Raw genomic sequence first — 15,149 nt, forward strand, 5'->3', positions numbered from 1 at the left:
CCAGGCCTCCCTGGGTTTTAATTACTTTTAACTCAAAACAATGTTCATGCCAAAGTGGCCCATCTTGGGACATCCTGCCCTCGGCCCCTACAGCCACTTCTGAAACCACTTAGAATTTCTGAGCAGAGCCAGCTTTCAAAACCAAAATAAATCTTGGATTGCTCATCCCACCCCAGTACATGTGGTCTGAACAGGTTAAGAAAACAGTGAAGCATTTGATTATGTCAGTCATTCACATGAGCTTCAGGAGGATAGATCTGTTCCACTTACCAAAGAATGCACAGTGGCAAATGCTAAAGAAATCTGTCTTGAACAATGAAAGTTGCATGAACAAATTTTTACTGGGAACTTACTATGTACTAGGCACAGGGAATGTATGGATGAACTGGATGGAGACCACCTCTACCAGGGTGCTCTGACAGGTAAGCAGGAGATTAAATACAGCTATAGGTGCCATATTGTGGTAATAAGCACTGTGGGACGTATAAAAGGGGCATCGATCCAGTGGTTAGGGTCAGAGAAGGCCTTCTGAAAAAAGAGACATTTACAGTGAATCAAGTGAAGGAGAAAGAGGCAGCTGAGGGTCAGAAGCAGGGCTTGGGCACTTGAGAACAAGGGAGACAGCATGGCGTGTTCAAAGGACTGATATGGTTTCAGGGCACTCACATCACAGAGCTCAAGGAACTAAGGAAGCAATAAGAAATCGGGCCAGATTTTATGGGACCCTGTGAAACAGAAGAGCTTATACTTCCATCCCAAGGCAGGCAGGAGCCTTTCAAAGCTTTTAAGTAAGGCAGTAGCATAATCTAATTCGTCTTTTAATAAGATGCCCCTGGCAACAGTATAGAGAAACAGCAGGGAGTGAGGCTGAAGGCTGGGACACCCATTAAAATGCTGTTACATTAAATAAGATGTTAACTGAGAATGCCCTTATACTAGAGCTGAAGACAGCAAAAGCTTAGGCTGGCTGGTCTGAAAAAACAAACAAAACAAAACAAAACAAAACAAAACAAAACAAAACAAAAAAACAAACCCAGAACAAATAAACCTACTTGTGGTCGACTGTGGTTCCCAATGAACCTCACTTCTCAGTACTCATGCCTTTGTGCAGTCCCCTCCCCTCGAATGTGGCATGACCCTTTAAACAACAGAATGCAACAGGAGGGACATTGCCAGTTCTGGCCTAGGCCTTAAGAAAGCTCGGCTGCTTTTGCTTTTGCATTTCGGGGTAAGACGGCACCCTGTAAAAAGCCTAACTGGTCAGAGACTACAATTCTGTGAGAAGCCCAAGACAGCCACATGGAGGAGAAGTGAGGCCTGGGTCAGGAGCCCAGCCCAGCTCCGAGTCAACAGCCAGCATCAAGCTGCCAGCCAGGTGAGTGAGGTCACCTCAGAAGTAGATCCTCCAGCCCCAGTGAACCAGCTAACACCAAGTGAAACAGACAACCTGTCCCTGTTGAGCCCTTCCCAAATTGTAGAATCATGAACAAATAACATATTTGTTACTTTAATTTGCTACATTTTAGGAAAGCTTGTTAAGCAGCAACAGATAACTGAAACAGTGCCCTAAATTCTTACGTAACCTTATGTTCTAATAACACTCAGCATACCGATGGAATGAAAATGCTGATTATCAGCACAGCACCCAGCACATTCTTACCACAGCACCCAGCACATTCTTACCTGAACGGCGTCACCAGTGAAGACTCCATCTATTATGAAATACGTCCAGAACACAGGCCATTCGCATTCAATGTTTTCAAAGAGCTTGAGCTCAGCAGGATCATAATGCAATCGGTTTGGGTCCTGGAATCAAACAGGAAACCTTCTGAAAGGTGATGTCAGATTACATATATAATACCACCGTACCTCAGTGGGTTTCATTCACTTTCTGATTCAATACAGCTCTGTGGCTGCTAGGATTAGGAGTCGGCTATAATGGGGAGATGCTATTTCTGGTAGTTTTCCGTGGTAAAATCTAAGAGAAGTCAATCAGAAATGTACACAAGACTCCTTGGTGGTTTATTATACTAAGCTTCCTATATCATGAACAAATAAATAGCAATTTGCCTATAACAGTGCTCAGCAGACTATCTGTTTTATTTAAATTACTATATCAGTGACTGTGGCAAAGAAACTCAAGAAGGAGGCCACAGTTCCTCTTTAAAACACCATGTGAGCCACAGAACTGTTTGTCCTTGTCTACAGGCTGGTTTTAAACCACCAGCCTGCTGTCCTCCTGAAGATTATATTATTCTACTGCCTAACTCCAGCCTTGCTGTCTCCAAAATTAAGACTGCCCTTTCCAGTATTCTAACATGTAATTTTATAATCAAGAAAGGGAGAACACCACAGCGGTGATTTAAATATGAAGCAGTTACGGAATCATAAGAAACAATATTTAAATACAACCTCTCTTGGGGTTTTATAGCCATCTCGAAGGAAGCGACAGCATCCATAACGTCCCTAAAGATGATAAAGAAAAAAGTGCAATTGATGAAAGAGAAGAATTTGTCTTTTTATTGTGATTCATGTTGGCCCTGCACCCCCTTCCCATGAATCCTTCAGTAACGAAATGTGTACCAAGTACTCTTTGTTATCAATGCAAAAACCTATCTTTAAGCAATAAGCCAAGTAAATTCAGGTTTGATCAGTGCCAAGAAGGGAAAGTCAAAACTTTCCGTTAGAGTACCAGGGCTGGGAGAGTAATTACTAAGAGTTTACAGAATGACTAGCCCTTCCTTCTCACTGGCTGTATCACACAAAGATGCAGAGGGATCCTCACTGCGTGGAGAAGCCACCAAGGCAGATACTTCTACTTGAAGTACTTGATTGGGCTACTTCTACTTGAAAGACTGGAGAGCCTAAAGGATATTGGAGACTCCTCACAAGTAGGCTCTGGATACAAAGAAGTATGGGGGTGGGGACAGAGGCAGGTGGGGATGGGTGGGGCTTCTTCCGGCCCAGGGCTCTTGCTTTTGGCTTTCCTGCTGCAGGCTCCAGGGTTCCTCTCCAGCTTCCTGGGTGTTCATAAAGAAGGGCAGTGGCACTGAGCTCTTGATCTACCTCCCTAGTCCCTGGATCGCAGTGTTGGGTGTCCATTCCCCAGTTTCTTAAGCGCACGGGGGCTCCTTTAGCGCTGGCTGCAGAGGCAAGCGTACCCCTAGCAGCCAGCCCCACAGTGTTCTGGGAGTCATGGGGAGGCCCAGCCTAGAACCCACTCCCCTTTAAACACTTCATTCCCTGTACTGAATCCCTGGCTACTGAGACAACCTAAAACAGCTTTCTTTTTCTCCACTAAACCGTGAGACAGCTTCTTTGGGGATATGGCTGGAGACTCTTCAATTCCTTTGTATCCAAGGGCTAAAAGCATTTTTTACAGAATCTAAGTAGGATCGTCACCGTGAAGATTTTTGGCTTTAAGAAACTTATTTATTTTTTAAAGGAAATTTACATTCTTGATCATTTTACTGAGAAATTCAGTTGCCTGGGCTATTTAATAACATTCTCAGTTTGGCATATTGTGTCACAGTTCCTGCATTTCACCTCAGAGCAGGGGTTTTCCTAAGCTTGATTTAACTTTTGGATTGCCAAGTCCCCGGAAATTGTGTATAAAGTTGGAGGATATTGGGACATGTGCATTTTTTTCTAGTGGGGACTTTATAGCTTTTAAGAGATTCTCAAAGAAGCCTGTGATCTCTAAAAGGTTAAGAAGCTCTACTTTAGAAGTATAGAAGGGGAACAAATTGGGATTAGAGGTGCTGGCTTGAGTTCAAGCTCTGCTATCAGGAATAAGAACTACGGCACTGGATCACTCTGAGACTGTCTTCTCCCCTGTACACTCAGCTGTGGATACTGCACTCTCAATCCACTTAGATAAACCAAGCCACTGACCTCATGGCGAACGAAGGCCTGGGTGAGCTGCTCCACACCATCATGAAAGGGGCACTTAACACAGGGCAAAAGGACACCAGCGTGATGAACACTTACCTGGAGCTTGGAAATAATTTCATTTTTGGTCAAATTCACGAGGTTCACATCTTCCACTGCAAAGGCCGGGAAAGAGATAATGGAAAGAAGTCCAGCGTCAATCTCCTTAGACGTTGATGCTCTTGGCAGCATGGAGAACAGAATAGACTGAATGAAAAACAAAGAGGTGGCTTGAACCTGGGAAGTGTGAATAGTTAGTTGCATGGTATCTAGAGACCATGACCTCAGCCCAAAGGAACATTTGAATGAGTTTGCCGATTTTGAGTTGAGCTTTCTCCTACCACTACAGCCCCTGCTGGGGGACCTCGCCTGGTCAGCCAAAGACTCCCATTCCTTGTGGGAGAGGAGAGGGCTGGGGAGAGCACAGTACTGCCTGGAGCCTATGCTGAGAGCTGCTGGTCTCCCTCCCCTGGGTGCCTTCTGTTGACTTTGCTGTGTCTTTCGGACATGCAAGGGAGGAACTAAGGACTACTATGTCAGCAGGCCGGGGTGTCCTGGATGTGAAGATAAAGACAGAGAAGAATACCTATATGGGGCTAGCGTGGAGAAATGTCTGGCTTCTGTGGAATGTGACTAGGTGATCCAGAACCCATGTATAGGAGTCAAATCCAAGAGACCACACGAACACTCAGGCAAAATGGTAAATAAGGAGAATCACTGCAGTCCTAGAACTAGGGTTACTCAGTGGCACTGTAATATGGCCTCAGTTATAAGGTAGTAGGATTAGGCACTGCAAACTAAAGGAAGGTGAAATGCTAAGTCTGGGAAGGGAAGGGAGCAGACACTGGGATCTGTGCAGACACGGGGTTAGAGCCCTGCAAACACAAGCAGAGTAAATTTCATATAAACATGGTGTACTACGTTAATTGATTTTCAGGTGTTACACCAATTTTGTATTCCTAGAATAAATCCCATTTGGTCATGTTAAAAAGTGTTTTTTTCCGTTTTATAAAGAAGGAATTTGGGTTCTATGTCTAGTTCACATATGAGGGCTGAGACTCAGACTTGTGTGACAGAATGATGATTCTAAGCCAGGCCCAGCTGGCAGCAGAGCTCACATGGTTTCCACTAGGGACTACGCATTAGTAAGATGCAAATTAGCTTGAATCTATTCAACTGTAGCCCAAGAAAGAGCAGATTCTCCATTAGGGACTATTTAATGCGGGGAAAGGAGGTAAAGATGGGGGAGCCCTTCAGCCCTTCAGCTTCAGAATAAAGCTTCATTTTCTCAAGCGAACTGACCCCGAAGGCCAGTTCTTTAACTAGCTGCTCTCCCTCAGGCTCTCTGCCTGGAAACAGGCACTCCCTCCAGAAGCTCTCTGCTAACAAGTTTACATGGCTCTTACCACCCTCACAACCCTGGCACGGTGTGTGGCAGACAGTGGACCCTCACTAAGTAAGAGTTTACTGACTAACCAGCAATGGGTGAGCCACTGTCTGCTTAATGGAGTCCCCTAATCTGCAACAAATCACTCCTTTCTCTGCCCTCTATTTCATGTAGGTTCTACTAATTTGTCATTTGTCCCACGTCATCTCTCCTCCACCATCCATCCTGCCCATCCCTTCCCCTCCTCGAGTGAACTACTGCTTGCTAGTATTCAATTTGGTGGCATCATGAAAGAAACTCAAGAGAAAACCACCTATATGCTCAAAAAACAAACAAGATTTTGCCTCCAGCAAAACAAGGTTGCTATGACTCGCCATCATGTTGTACGTTTACATAGCACTTTTCAGCTTATAGAGTGCTCTGACGAACTCTGATCCTTACGACCACTCTGCATGACAGGAGGGGAAGGTGCCAGTATGCCCATTTTACAGATGAGGAAACTGAAGCTCAAAGAAGCCAAGTACCACCAAGCTAGAAAGGTGAGGAGTGTGGGGCACTTGGCTGGCTCAGTCGGTAAAGCATGCGGCTCTTGATCTCAGGGTTGTGAGTTTGAGCCCCATGTTGGATGTAGAGATTACTTAAAATTAAAATCTTAAAAAAAAAAAGAAAGAAAGAAAGAAGAAAAGGTGGGGAATGTGACCTGGAGCCCAGGTCTTCTACTCCATCAGTCCTGTTCCCTCCTGTCTGGACCGTGAGAGGCTGGAGCTGTTACCTGACAGTGTTCGACATCATCAGGCAGGACGTGGATCACTGACTTGCGTCCTCCATGGGCTCCGAAGAGGTCCAGCTCATCAATTGCCTCAAGGGCTGCCTGCAAGCACAGGTATGAATCACTTTTTCTCTCTAGTAAAGATACACTCCCATATCCGGTACTCCTTTCTCATTAAGCAATCTAGGATGCATGTTTTCCCAAAGGTTATGAAACACATCTCTAAAATTCAGCTAACATATCCTGTAGACATATCCTATCCTTATTTTCAGTGGAATCACGCTTTTCCTATATATTGCTGCTCTTTGCAGAAACAAGAAAAACAGACAAACATTTCCCCAAATGAGGTTATTATTTGACCATAAAATGAAATATTGATGAGTTCCTAACATTGGGAGAGGGCGCTAAATTCACAGACAGCTTTTCTTTCACCTATTTGTGTCAATTCTAACATTAGCATGTCTACCACTTCAGAAAGTTATTTCTTTTAATATGAAGTATGTTTTTGGTCAGTTGACCTTAAAGAACATATTTCTTGTTGCTCTGAAAATTCTAGTTCTAGAGTCTTTATTCTCTCCAAGGATATACTTTCATCTTGAGTGTGAGGGAGGCACGTTAAATGTCTAGGGTGAGAGCTGTAAACTGGTGGCTGGCAGACAGAATCTGCCCCACAGAACACAGGTGTTCTGAAGAAACACAGGTGACCTGAAGAAATTTTAAAAATGATTTTAAACGGGAATACCTTTAGAGAAAGTTCCCAGTGTCCCCAGGACCCCTCAGTATTTTTCTATCTGGCCAGTTTCACTTGTTTATTATGTTACTGCCTGACCTGACTCCATAGACTTTTGAACTTGTAAGCCCTGCCCTACAAAGCAGTCATATTCTTCAGCCTTCTTTATGACCCAAAAAAGAAGACTGGACATCACACATCCAGATGCTTAGACAACAGCAAATGCTGAGACCTGTGGGTGGTAATAATGGATGATGAGGAAGGAGGGCCCTGAATTTCTGGCACAGGCACATTTCAGGGTAGGAAACCCACGTTCCTTACCTATCATCTCAGTCAGCTGGGGTATATGTGCCACTCAAATTTCATACTTGCAGTTGACTTTTGAAAAATATGCTAATCAGATTAAACCCAAACCCCTAAAGATGACAACCAAATCAAAGCAGTAGAAATGCAAAGAAGGAAGAACAAACAGGTCCAGAGTGTCACCTTGGCCATTCCTACAGAGCTCGCATTCAGTTCTGGAATGCCCTGATTAGTCTTGTCTCCTCGTTCCCACATTCCATAATCCTGCAGAAGAAGACGGGAGTGAGCAGAGCAGGGAAGGTGCTATGGAAAAATAATCCCTTTATGTTACCATGGCACAATGAAACATGAGTATCTCTTCTCAAAGGTTGCCAAATTCATGGCTTTACATACTCTGGCTGTGCTCTTGTCCTCAATTTCACTTCATTTGACCTCTGTGCAGAATTTTGCAAGTAAATACTCAAGTGAAACAAAAATGCATGCAAAAACACTCTCAATTTTCTTATTTCTAAAAGTTATCAATTTGTAAGAAACTCTTGATTTGTAGAGAACAAAATTTTTATCTTCAAATCAAATGAAATGCTGCCCTTCTACTTAGCAAATCCTTTTGAATTTATATTCTAAGATAAAGAAACTTAAACAAATGCATTATAACCAGGTGAAGCCAACCAAACCATTTAAAATAATTTAATACCTATTCCTAGTGTCACTTCTTGGGGGAAAATGCTGAGTAAGTAACAGAGGCCAAAATCAAAAGTGAGGCACAGAATAGTGAACTCTCTTGGTCTTTTAAAACCGATTCATGTGAACTGGCTCAGAACACTCCATCCATACAGAGAATGTGATACATGCATACCTAACTTGTATAATTCATATCTTCTCTTAAGAAAGACAAGCACTGGGGATCCCTGGGTGGCGCAGCGGTTTGGCGCCTGCCTTTGACCCAGGGCGCGATCCTGGAGACCCGGGATCAAATCCCACGTCAGGCTCCCGGTGCATGGAGCCTGTTTCTCCCTCTGCCTGTGTCTCTGCCTCTCTCTCTCTCTCTGTGACTATCATAAATAAATAAAAATTAAAAAAAAAAAAAGAAAGACAAGCACTGGATACTGTTTTGAAATAATGCTACAGAGCAGCACTGAAAAATTACAAGCCAACAAGAACAGGACCGGTGCCAAAATATCAGTGTTTATTATTTATCTGCAAAGATGAACATTCCAAAATGTACAAATTTAGACTGAGGCCCACCCAAGTGGCTTTAGACTCTCTCCAGCTGAGCCCCAGGACTCCTTCCTTCAGTGCTCTTCACATCTGGGCCTTTCCACATTCCAACCCATTCTTACTCCAACCCTGGAGCTAAGTGACTCATCCTCAAAAACCGCTCTGATCAGCTTGCTCCCTTGTGCAAGAATCTAAAATGACAAAGTGCTTATTCCCCAGTGGCACACATCAGCTCTCTTGGGCCAGCCACACCTCCGGTATCATGCCTCCACCCCCTGCACGCCCACAATCCAACTTTGTTTTCTGCTACCCTACAACAGTCCATTTTCAGGCTAAGTCTACTCCTTCTCTCTGCACCCCACCCCTGCTCCCCAGGGACCCCTCGCACACTCAGAGCCCATTCCTGCCCAGGCCTGCTCATGCTATTCCGCACTGTCTGCTCATCCTGCAAGGTCCAACTAAAGTCCCACCCTTTCCACAAAGACTCCTCTGGTTTTTTTAGACCTCGGTACTCCTGGCATTTTGAGCCAGGTCACTCTTTGCTGTGGGGCTGTCCTGTGCACCACGGGATGTTCAGCAGAATCCTTTACCATCACTCGCTAGATGCCAGCAGCTCCCTCCCCAGGGTGACAAGCAAAAATGTCTCCAGACCTTGCCAAATGTTCCCTGGGAAGGGAAGACTGCCCTTCGATGAGAATCACCTCTTTAGACCCGAGTAGCCCTTGGACCAAACCTAGTCTGCCACCTATGTTTGTAAATAAGGTCTATCTGGGACACAGCCATGCTCACATGCTCCTGTGTCATGTATGGCTGCCTTTCTGCGACAAGGGCAGAGTTGCCTAGAAGCAAAAGGGACTGCAGGGGCTGAAAAACTGAAAATATTTACTGTCTGGCCCTTTACAGAAAATGTTTGCTGACCCTTGCTTTAAGACCATAGTGGCTTCTTTTCTTTTTTCTTTTCTTTTCTTTTCTTTTCTTTTCTTTTCTTTCTTTCTTTCTTTTTCTTTCTTTCAGATTTTATTTATTCATGACACACACACACACAGAAAGAGAGAGAGAGAGAGAAAGAGAGGCATAGACACAGGCAGAGGGAGAAGCAGGCAGGGGCCCAATGTGGGACTCGATCATGGGACTCCAGGATCACGCCCTGGGCCAAGGGCAGGCGCCAAACCGCTGAGCCACCCAGGGATCCCTCTTTCTTTCTTTTTAAATCAAACTCTCCTCTTTCTTTTCTGCCCTTAATGAACAGTTAGTTTTGCACAGGTTCTCTGTTCTCTAAGAAGTGGATGAGGCTCCACTTTCCATATCAGACAAAAGTCTGCTGGGATTCTAAGATTAGACATTTACACACGTTTACACCTGCCCACACCTGGCCTGGGCACCTATCTGGCTCTGGCCCCTCTGCCTGTGGGACACCTGCAGTGATGCCCACGGCACTGCAGCTCCTACTGACAAGCTGCTGCTGCTGCCCTTCACCCTGCCTCAGGCCAGCTGAGGACCTGCTACAGGACAGGTTAGGGTCTCTTTTAAAATGAAAAAAAGGGGGCACCCCAGGTGGCTCAGGGGTTTAGCGCCGCCTTCACCCGGGGTGTGATCCTGGAAACTCGGGATGGAGTCCCACATTGGGCTCCCTGCATGGGGCCTGCTTCTCCCTCTGCCTGTGTCTCTGCCTCTCTCTATCTCTCTTTCTCTGTGTATCTCTCATGAATAAATAAATAAATAAATAAATAAATAAATAAATAAATAAATAAAATCTTAAAAGAAAACGAACAAAGGGTAGTGGAAAGGGAGGTGGATGGGGGGATGGGGTGACTGGGTGACAGGCACTGACAGGGGCACTTGACAGGATGAGCACTGGGTATTATAGTTTATGTTGGCAAATCAAACTCCAATAAAAAATATACAATCAATCAATAAATAAAATGAGCATAATGGATTCAAGCAGCATGTGGTACATTCCAAAGACATCAACTCCCCAAGTGGGTCCCAGGACAAACATGCATGCACATTGTGTGCCTAGACGACAATCTTAGAGCTCTAATCTGGCTAACCTGATTGGCCCCGATCAGTCTAGCTGTCCAAGAACTGTATGATTTTTATTCTTCTTACCTGAGACACCTGAAAAACTACCAGGGTTGATACTTACAGCGACTTTATATGCGGCTTCTATGTAAAAAACAAGATTCTGTATGAAGGCCACCTCATCAAGGGTAAAAATGATACGTAAACCTAGTAAAGAGAAACAGACAATGAAGTTAGAGTTCTGTTGTGAAGAGAAATGTGTGTGCTGCCAATCACAAATTACAAATATCACAGTAGGAAATAAATTCTTGTACCCCCTTTTTCATTTTTCTTCCCCCCCCCCATTTTCATTTTTCTTACTAGGGCATCAAAAATGAAGTCTGAAATAAATTGAAACAGATAATGTCTAATCTCAGAAAGAGAAAGGAAGGAAGGAAGGAGGGTGTGTCTATGGGTAGAAAAGACTGAAAGAGGTATGGAGCCTTTTAAAGTATGAATTTTGGGGTAGCCTGGGTGGCTCAGCAGTTTAGGACGTGATTCTGGAGACCCGGGATAGAGTCCCACGTCGGGCTCCCTGCATGGAGCCTGCTTCTCCCTCTGCCTGTGTCTCTGCCTCTGCCTGTCTGTCTGTCTCTCTATTATGAATAAATAAATAAAATCTTTAAAAAAAATAAAATAAAGTGTGAATTTTTGAAGCTGGTAGGAATATGGTAAGATACGAACCCTTACATCAATGGGTTTTTTTTTTTTAAAGATTTTATTTATTTATTTATTTTATTTTATTTTTTTTTTTTTTTTTATTTATGATAGTCATACAGAGAGAGAGAGAGAGAGAGAGAGGCAGAGACACAGGCAGAGGGAGAAGCAGGCTCCATGCACCGGGAGCCTGATGTGGGATTCGATCCCGGGTCTCCAGGATCGCGCCCTGGGCCAAAGGCAGGCGCCAAACTGCTGCGCCACCCAGGGATCCCAAGATTTTATTTATTTATGAGAGAGAGAGAGATAGAGAGAGAGAAGCAGGCTCCATGCTGGGGGCCCGACGTGGGACTCGATCCCAGGTCTCCAGGATCATGCCCTGGGCTGAAGGCAGCGCTAAACCGCTGAGCCACCTGGGCTGTCCCAATGGGGGTAGTTTAACTAGCAAACTGTTCTGAAAACAATTTGGTAATATATATAAGTAGCCTCTGAAGGATATCTAACAGAAGGAAGCAAGGAGAGATGGGGTCAAAATTGGTATTATAGGGCAGTGCCTGGGTGGCTCAGTCAGTTAAGTGGCAGTCTTGATTTTGGCTCGGGTCATAGTCTCGGGGTCCTGGGATTGAGCCCCGTCTCAGGCTCTGCACTCAGCATGAAGTCTGCTTGAGGATTCTCTCTACCTCTCCCTCTGCCATCCCTGCCACACTCTCTCTCAAATAAATAAATCTTAAAAGAAAAATTTGGTATTGCAACATTAGTTATACTAGGGGAAAAAAGAATAAGGTAATAGTTTATGGTATATCCATTGGTAAAGTCACTGAAATTATGTTTATGAAGAGCTTGTAAGATCATGGGGTAAACTCTTAGGTTATAATGCTAAATAATAAAGACTACTATTATGCAAACAAGATGACAAATAGAAAAAAAATAATTTAGAGGAGAGACATTCAAATGCAAATTGGCAGAGGGATTTTTTTTTCTTTGTATTTTGTTATATCTTCCAGGCTATTTACAGTGGGATCATATTAATTTTCATAACCAAAAAGTATTTTTATAAATGCCTGGTTTATTCATAAAACTGTAACAGTATTATTTACGGATTTCTGCTGCATTTAGAGTTTCACCTTTTCAGTCTGAAATACATGGGAAGCCTCTAACTCAGAAGGCCAGGTTACTGAACTGGGGATAAGAAGTCTGAGACAGGGATCCCTGGGTGGCGCAGCGGTTTGGCGCCTGCCTTTGGCCCAGGGCGCGATCCTGGAGACCCGGGATCGAATCCCACATCGGGCTCCCGGTGCATGGAGCCTGCTTCTCCCTCTGCCTGTGTCTCTGCCTCTCTCTCTCTCTCTCTCTCTCTCTGTATGACTATCATAAATAAATAAAAATTTAAAAAAAAAAAAAAAGAAGTCTGAGACAGAGCAGCTAAGTGACCTAACCCCTGGGGGCCATCGCAGTCGACTGCATCATGTGAGACACCATTTGGTTAGCAGAGATATACGGCAGTCTGGAGCTCAGGAGGCCCAGTGTCCAAGCTGCCATGGAAGCCGACAGCTTGGGCTACGGAACGGTGCTCACAGTCGGGGAGTACTCCCAGCATGGAGGCTATGGACCTACTGACCACTCTGGGCAGACTGCCAACTTCTAGAAATTACATTGTTTGTATATAATTCGGGTAAATGAAAGTGTGTCTAGAAGGGGGTGTGAAAGGAAAGGGGGAAGTGCCAGGGCTAGCTTTGGGGTCAACAGAGAAAGGCTGACAGAGCTGGCTCAACGGACCTTTGTCCTCTAGGTCCTCAGAAGGCTCGCTGTCGGCAAGTCACAGAATCAACGTACACAATATTATAAAAATGCATGCTTTTGCTTTACAGAAATAACTTATTTTGAATTTGGATCAATGCCTGCCCCTCCCCATCCCCTCCTGGATCGCCACTCCTTGTACAAGGGGCCCCAAGGGCCCTGGCTCACCAGAGGCAGTCATCTGGGCCAGGAACAGGAGGAAGAGGGAGGTGGCATCCACCTGGAGGTGGCCCCACTGGTCGTCACCTACCACGGTGCTGCAGGTGGCAGTGTTGTACTTGGCGTGCAAGCTGTCTCTGGTACTCTGAGTGTGCTTGAACTTCTCTACTTTATCCACCTGAGGGAGAGAGCAAGCCGGCTCCACAGTTATGGGGTTCAGGGCTGGCAGAAGCCACACCCAGGGTCCATCGCTTGGGTCTGGACCTCTCATCTGCTACCTCTGGGAGGCAAAGAGATGGAAGGCAGTACGTGTTCACCATGAGCACCACACACAGGGGCCGTGCGGGGGACTCTTCCTGCCCACACCAGGGATGTCCCAGCCCAGCAGGATTTCAACAAGCTCTGCAGGGCGAGGGGTCAGGCCAAAGGGTTTCCTTGTCTGCATAAACCCTGGATGAGCTGACACATGGAAGGTACTCAGTGAAAGAAAGGGGAAGAAAGAGGGCCTGTTTCAACTTCTGCTTCTCATTTCCTTATGTCAAAAGGAAAAGAGCAACTAGGTCTTTGAAGGCTAACCAGGAACATGCAGATGAAGAGTAGGGACAGTATCATTCATCGTGGAATCTGTGCAGATCCTAGTATGATATTCTGTACACAGTATGAGCTCAGTGTATTATTTTATTTACTCCTCACTGAAAATACCAGTAAATAATAATGCTGACTTGTAAAAACTTAAGCATTTTCAACTCAAATGAAAAGAAACCCTTTTATACACTCAACAGAAGAAACAATACTATATGGCTGTCTGGGAGTGGCTTTTAAGAACAAGGATTTCTTCCCCACTTAAAAAAAAGTGCATGCTCTCCTTTTACACAAGTAACTCTTCAAAGGAGAGTCTGAGAAACAGAGTCCTTTGAGTCTGCGATTCTATAGTATAAGATTATTGAAGATGATTTTAAAGGACAAAGCAAGCAAAGTATTTTCAACTTCTCTTCCACTTAAGAAAAGCTCAAAATGTAAAAAAAAAAAAAAAAAAAAAAAGAAAAGCTCAAAATGTTTTAGGAATGTTCATTGTCACCACAAAAGTGACAAAATGCCCACTCAGATGACCTGAAAATACATTTGTTATTTTCCACCTACCTGTCTCATCATGCACTGGAGAAGACCCCGCATCAGTTTCACCACGTTCTGTGGAAATAAAGTGGGATCGGTGACAAAGCCAGCTTCCCTGCTCCAGGAAAACAACCTCCTCACCACATGGTCCATAAGCCAGGGCTGTCTGGCGTCTTCTCTGAGAAGGCACACCCTGAGCATATACAAGTATTCTGAATGTTTAGATTATCTCTGCTCCATTGCGAAGAAAGAAAATCTTGATGCAGTGACTTCTCAGGAATAAAGGGGTTGCACCAGATGGCACCTCCAGTTCTGAAACCCAGGGACTCCTCACTGGTATTTTAGCAAGACAATTTTGTAAGCCTAGTACCCTGATGCTTAATTCTGATATCACAATTCTTATTTTTGTTATGCCAAAGATGAATTAAGCCCACCATGCCTGCCCCAAAGTAATGATGCTTTGCCAAAAAGGCCATCTGTGACACCATCACTGGACTATTGAGTAAAGTTCTTACAAAATGCAAGTAGCTGCCAGGGTTTCTTAATATGTATTGCCATCAACTATTATCATTATCATTATGAACAATAACAGTACTCTGAAAATCAGACTGTCTCTCCAGGCGCTGTACAAAACACTTGACCTGGATTCTGTCTAATTCCTGCAACAACCTTATGAGGCAGATGTAATTGTTACCCTGCTTTATAGATGAGGAACCTGAGGCTGAGAGATGATGCAATGTTGCTGAAGTCTCCCAGCGGGCAGGGGATAGAGAACAGAGCCCACACTGTCAATACATTATGTTACCTCCCACTTCTTCCACAATTCAGACCTATCAAAAGACTGGTCTTAAGCTGTCCTATTAAAAACATGATAAAAAAAATATAAAAATAAAAAAATAAAAACTAATTCACAAGTAGCTGCAGAATGGAATTATTTTATAGGTTGAAGTAGCCCAGTTGAAAGAAGTTCCCACCCAGGACCATGAGCATCTCCTCTCTTGTAGAATGTGCACGGTCTGCAGGGG

At 44.4% G+C, this 15,149-nt stretch overlaps 1 protein-coding gene across 2 annotated transcripts in view; it reads right to left on the reverse strand.

Annotated features, from left to right (window-relative positions):
- The window catches only part of PHKA2 (phosphorylase kinase regulatory subunit alpha 2), a 79,705-nt gene that overhangs the window by 38,095 nt on the left and 26,461 nt on the right, over positions 1 to 15,149 (reverse strand). For both annotated transcript variants that reach the window (XM_041741148.1, XM_041741149.1), the window contains 8 exons: positions 14,152 to 14,199; positions 13,021 to 13,189; positions 10,484 to 10,566; positions 7,303 to 7,383; positions 6,090 to 6,188; positions 3,991 to 4,137; positions 2,413 to 2,466; positions 1,684 to 1,806 (listed from right to left, as the gene is read on the reverse strand). In XM_041741148.1, coding sequence (XP_041597082.1) covers positions 1,684 to 1,806; positions 2,413 to 2,466; positions 3,991 to 4,137; positions 6,090 to 6,188; positions 7,303 to 7,383; positions 10,484 to 10,566; positions 13,021 to 13,189; positions 14,152 to 14,199 — 804 coding nt within the window. The remainder of the gene's footprint in view (positions 1 to 1,683; positions 1,807 to 2,412; positions 2,467 to 3,990; positions 4,138 to 6,089; positions 6,189 to 7,302; positions 7,384 to 10,483; positions 10,567 to 13,020; positions 13,190 to 14,151; positions 14,200 to 15,149) is intronic.

The sequence above is a fragment of the Vulpes lagopus genome, chromosome X, assembly GCF_018345385.1.
Source record: "Vulpes lagopus strain Blue_001 chromosome X, ASM1834538v1, whole genome shotgun sequence".
NCBI lineage: Eukaryota > Metazoa > Chordata > Mammalia > Carnivora > Canidae > Vulpes > Vulpes lagopus.